Source organism: Berghia stephanieae, chromosome 1 (genome assembly GCF_034508935.2).
Source record: "Berghia stephanieae isolate SIO BIC M18660-M18661 chromosome 1, UCSD_Bste_1.3, whole genome shotgun sequence".
NCBI lineage: Eukaryota > Metazoa > Mollusca > Gastropoda > Nudibranchia > Aeolidiidae > Berghia > Berghia stephanieae.
The window spans coordinates 123,525,547-123,531,547 of NC_088360.1; the positions used below are offsets into that span (position 1 = coordinate 123,525,547).

The following is a 6,001-nucleotide window of genomic DNA, read 5'->3' on the forward strand; positions in this document are numbered from 1 at the left end:
TTTATGTGGAAAGTTGATTATTTGCCCTCACGGAACTCTGAGAACATCGCCATAGCACTCGGTGGCAGCTTCGCATGATTGATCCGTTACAAGCAGACCAACTCCAGTTACTCGCATTGTTGTTTTGTCTATCATTAAGTGAACAACAAGCTGAGATTTGATATTTTGTCGGCTACTTATCTCATAACGTTATACTGTGTTGTGATTGATTCTTTGAGCCGCACACCTAGTTATCTATTTTTATCATAAAAGTAAATAAATATCTTCCTCGGCGACAGTGAGGACAACGACGACGACGACGACGATGACGATGATGATGATGATGATGATGATGATGATGATAATCATGATGATGATGATGATGATGATGATGATGATGATAAAATCGATAATGAAGACAAAGATAATGATAGTGATGATGATGATGATGATGATGATGATGATGATGATGATGATGATGATGATGATGATGATGATGATGATGATTGACAATTGATTGTGGATGCTGCTGTTGATGATGAGAATGATAATGATGACGATGATGGTAGTGGTGGCGGTGGTGGTAACGATGGTGGTGCTTTTGGTGACATCAATTATACGGCCTGCCTGAATCAAAGCAAAGAGAATATAATTTTCTCTCTACAAAGTTATTTTAAGAAAATGAAGTTTCTATCAAATGATATTTACGACGAATTGAAGACAATTGTCTGGACAGAAGAAAAGCGTGGAAGCTTTGTATTGTTGTTGTTGTTGTTGTTGTTGTTGTAGTTGTTGTAGTAGTAGTTGTTGTTGTTGTTGTTGTTGTCTTACTTCTTAATTTTAGTGTTATGCATAACAGAAAAAATGAATCAACTTAGAAATTGTACGCTCTAATGAAAATGGATTAGGAAAGAGATAAATTATATGATGAGTTGATTCTGATATTAATGAACTGACAGGATGATGATTTGATGAATAGATAGGTTGGTGGATAATCAATCCAATGAATGGTCATTTCTGAGGATTAGATAGATAGATAGATAGATAGATAGATAGATAGATAGATAGATAGATAGATAGATAGTGAGGGAGAGAGGGGGAGGGAGAGAAAAAGAGAGAACGAGAGAGAGAGAGAGAGAGAGAGAGAGAGAGAGAGAGAGAGAGAGAGAGAGAGAGAGAGAGAGAAAAGGTTGATAATTAGTGATAAAAAAAAAATAGGTAAAAGGAAATTACATTATCTTGTTATCTTTACTTCTACATTGTTTCTCTATTTCAACAATATTGATATTGTGAAAACGTGTCTTTTTTTATCTCGTTATCTATTGTATCTAGAACTAAAACAGCTACGGGACCATTAGTTGACAAGCCTCATTGGTACTGTTGAATATTTATTATACCTTTATTGAGGAATCCTCGGACGAGTTGTGACATTATTATATAACGGCTGGTGAAATATTTGTAAATATAAACATGAAGCAATCTTTCCAAACGTATCAATAACTGTCAAATGTCCAATGATGATACTACCTGAATAAAGATTTGAATATGTCGTAAAAATGTTTGTTATGATTCAATTGTATAATTTACTATATTTGACCAAATCCACCGTACATTGAAGGAACGCCTTTTTATTATTTTGACATGGAAACTTTTACCACACACACACACACACACACACGCGCGCGCGCGCATATACACACACTACGCGCACACAAAGAGTGAGAGAGAAAGAAAGAAAGAGAGAGAGAGAGAGAGAGTGTGTGTGTGTGTGTGTGTGTGTGTGTGAGAGAGAGAGAGAGAGAGAGAGAGAGAGAGAGAGAGAGAGAGAGAGAGAGAGAGACGAACATCACAATTCCCATACGTTTTCTTTCTTTCTTTCTTTTTCTTACACTGTTGTTTTTCTAGAGTTTGTTTTTATTATCTTTTTCTTCCTACTGCACAGTTTCAGTCGTAGACTTTCATTCATATACACCGACTTGTACTTATTTGCAGATCCAAATTGTTATGGGCTCATTGTTGTAATGGGAATGCTCTCAAACCAACGCAAAACATTGTCCATTATAAAAATGTTAAATCAAGCGTTCGGTTATTAGTCATGCAAATAAGTACACGTCGCTACTCACACAATTGAAGTAGTTTTTTCTTCTTTTCTTTCTTGAAGTTTCTACCCACAAAAAATGTGCACTTTCGACAATCTATAATTTTTATTTAAAAAAAAAAAGATTTTTATCAAATGAATACTCTGTTATTCTTTATCTATTCTTCCAAACACAACTGGAGCCTTTTTTTCCCTGGCAAATATATCGCCATTCGGAGTAATCCTAGCCTTTCATGGAAAAAAAATTATGATTAAAGGTTCTTTGATTTTTGCTTGGTCTACTCTTTTCTAAACACTTAGTCTTTTTTACATAACAACTGTCTATGAGTGCTCCAAAGATTTTTTTTTGTTAAGCACCGAGTTGTTTTTTATTTTTGTTTGTTGTTGTATTTAAAAAAAAAATATTTTTTGCTTGTCTGGATGGGTCTTGATGTGATCTCAAACTAAATACATTGGTAGTTTGGTTTTGGAAATCAACACAGATCAATCGCAGGTTACAACCTTCAAATATGTTGGAGTGTTGCTGACCGCGGATGGAACGAGTGTAACAGTATTCAAATTAAGGATAGGCATGGCGACGGCGGTAATGGCGAGACTCAACAAGATTTGGAAAAGCCAGATGAGCTTTCAATCAAATTTCCCCATTGTAATAAAATAAATAGCAGATTTCCGCACCGTTTTTGACAACAAATCTTTACCTTGCTCTATCATAAGGAAATCGATATCCTTCAAAATCTCTATGTCAAGATATTTTAACACAAGCACAGCATTGTCATGCCTAAACTTATTTGTAAAGAACGAACATGTTGAAGCTGAATTAGGTGTAAACAGGGTAGGTAATATTTTTAAATCATATCTCAAAATGTCAGTCTATCTCTTACAACACAAGCCGTTCATATAATGATCTTCCTGGCAAGGATGGCCATGCGTAAGCCACTTCTCGCGTTGATGTATGAAGAAGGACATTCAAGCACCCATTTCCACTGCTCAGAATCTGGGGCAGTGTAGAAGACATACTACGCGACATTAACATTTAGAGGCAGGTCTGCATGAAAGATGTCCAGCTGTTCGGCCGATGCTGACCGACCAGCACAGCATCAATCGTGAACAATGGGCTTACAAGCCGGTACAAAAGATCCCAGAACAATGATTACAGTCGCTCAACAATACAACTGTATACAGTCTAAGAACGTCAACGAAACGTCAAGTAAGGTATTTGCTTGATACTAAAGGGGTCACAATAAAAAAATATAAAATATTGATTACCAAAACCAATTCTGCCACGTTGAATTTCCGTGCCTAGAGGTACGACCCTACGGACAAGGGTACCTTCAGGAGCGACTTCCTGCATAGGTCAGTACTTGTCACATCTGGGATGACAATCCCGAAGGTGCCATATCTCCCACTCTGCAGATGAAACTTCAGGAAGGCTAACTTGGAGGAATTTACTTCCTACATCGAGCATGTCTGCCCTGCTATTTCTCCCAAGTCCGAAAACATAACCAGATTTAACAGGCTGCTGGTTAAGAGTGCTCATCGCTGCATTCCACGGGGAAAACGGAAATTTTACTTCTTCTGTGGTCGGAGGAGTCGGAAAAGCTACACAAGGAGTACCAGCAGACCCAGTTCCAGAATGTAGTCGATAGACTACTTCAGTCTCTGGTGGAAGGAAGGAAGCAACGATGGAAGGTAGGAGACCGTGGAAAATCTTAACTTTACACGCTCTAGCCGCCAGTCCCCGAGAAGTGGGTGCAGTCATCAGCGATGTAAAGAAAGGAAAAGCAGCAGGGATTGATGGCATATATTTCGACATGGTGACGCATCTAGGCCCCAGGACATGGGCCTGGCTGGCAGAGACAATGTCTGATGTCCTTGCAAAAGGAAAGCTTCCACAAGTGTGGACGCACACTGATATAATTGCCATCCCGAAGCCAGGGAAGCGAAGGAGGCCGACAGCTACATCCTCCGCATATCACTTATGAGCTGCCTGTACAAACTTTTGGAGCGTGTGCTATTGCACCGAGGGGGGGGGGGGGGGGACCTAGACGCTGCCCTGCCGGCCGAGCAGGCGAGCTTTAATGAAGGGAGGTGCACCACGGAGCAGGCCATTGCCCTTACAGCGCATAATGAAGCAGGGTTCGAATGGAATCAACAAACGATACGGTCTGATGCGAAGGGTTAATGCTCAAACTTGCAAAGATCATAAGGTGCAAAAAGACCTTAAAGTTGCTCTCTTCAATCTTAGGGAAAGACAGTACCACATCGCGCTGGGAGACACCACAAGCAAAGTCAGGAAAACGAGGAATGAGATCCCTCAGGGATCTGTTCTGGCTCCAATGCTGTTTAATGTCTACATTAGCAACATGCCGAAACTTCCTCCGATACGCGGACGACTGGGCGCTCGTCACTCAAAGTAAGATGTGGACCCGTCTCGAGAGCGTACTCATTGAGGTTGTCACCAGACTCAACTTCTACTTCGACAAGTGGTACCTGAAGATGAACACTTCCAAAACCGTGGCCACTGCATTCCACCTATGGAGTGGCTGTCACACCCGTAACGTCCTCGTCGGGTACCAGCTTCTCCCATAAATATAAGCCGAATCCGAAATACCTGGGGGGTTACGTTGGACCGCAGCCTTACCTATCGGGTGCATCTCGAAGAAGTTGCCCGGAAGATAGAGAAACGCAACAGTCTTCTGAGGAGGCTGGCGGGAACAACTTGGGATGACAACCAATTGCTTCTGATGACTTCCGCCCTGGCGCTATGCACTCCACCGCGGAGTAGTGCGCTCCAGTGTGTGTGTGTGTTTGTGTGTGTGTGTGGGGGGGGGGGGGGGGAGAAGCAAGGCCGTTGAGAAGATAGATGTAAAACTTCGCAAGTCCATGCATATTAGTGCCGGGTACGCTGGCAACAACGCCTAGAGAATGGGACCTGATAATGGTAGCAATCCAGGCTCCTGATGTCCGGCGGGAGACGAATACAAACAACTGGCTGAATAAAATAAAAAAGAGAATGGAATGGGAATACCCCTCTCAAGTACATAATGGACAAAGCCCTTGTTTCGAGCCGAAATAAGTCCCGTCAACCCTTATAGGTAGCTTCCCTTACTTGGGACAGAGCTGCATATACGAGATGGAAGTCGGTTTGGACGAATTTGGTCCCTCGAGGGGGCGGGGCCATCGACTCCTCGAAACTGGGGGAGAAGTTGTCAGGCTTTTCCACCAGCACGCTGGGTGGCAGTTAACCGACCTCACGACACGCTCACTTCATCAGGGGGGACTTGCCACCTGTCCAACATGTACCCGTTGTGTTCAAGAGCCCGAAACCGCAGAGCATCTGGTTGGACATTGCTTTGTGACGAATTTCGGGGCGGTTCGCGAGAGTTCAAGATTGCGGCGATGAGTTTGCGTCCTGGATAGATCATCTTAACACGGTAGTGTGAGAACCATTAGAAGCCGCTGCCATGTTGCGATTTTCAGTTTTTAAAAGATTTTATCTATGGTATAGAAATGACGTGTTGTCAGTAATCAAATTATGTGATTACGAATCCTCTACCGTTCCTCTTTCAGTTGATATATAACACTTGTGGGTTTATCGTGTATCTAAAGAGGATAAAAGAAAACAAAAATGTAACGTTACTTTTGATCACTACTGATAATCATCTGCTGTGCATTTTATTACCATGGAGAAAAATGAAAACCTGTGTAATTCGAAAACATGCCTATAGCGTTTTTTGTTGTTGTTTTTTTTTAAATTTCGCGGTGCCCTTACGGTTTTGTCTAAACAGATTGGACTGTAATATTATTTTTAAAAAGACCAACCCCACTCCACTAAACCAACCAATCCCCCCCCCCCCCCCCCCCCCCCCCCACACACACACACAAAACACGAGTAGCCTTCTACGTGCTCATTTGCAAATTACA

General features: G+C 41.7%; 1 protein-coding gene across 1 annotated transcript in view; it reads left to right on the forward strand.

Moving 5' to 3' along the window:
• LOC144962981 (uncharacterized) overlaps positions 1-1,536 on the forward strand; it is a 17,232-nt gene extending 15,696 nt beyond the window's left edge. Inside the window, exon 7 of the mRNA XM_078896487.1 lies at positions 1-1,536. This exon is cut by the window's left edge and continues 14 nt beyond it. Within this exon, the coding sequence (XP_078752613.1) occupies positions 1-78 (78 nt within the window). The 3' untranslated portion in view covers positions 79-1,536.
• Positions 1,537-6,001: the final 4,465 nt, after the last annotated feature.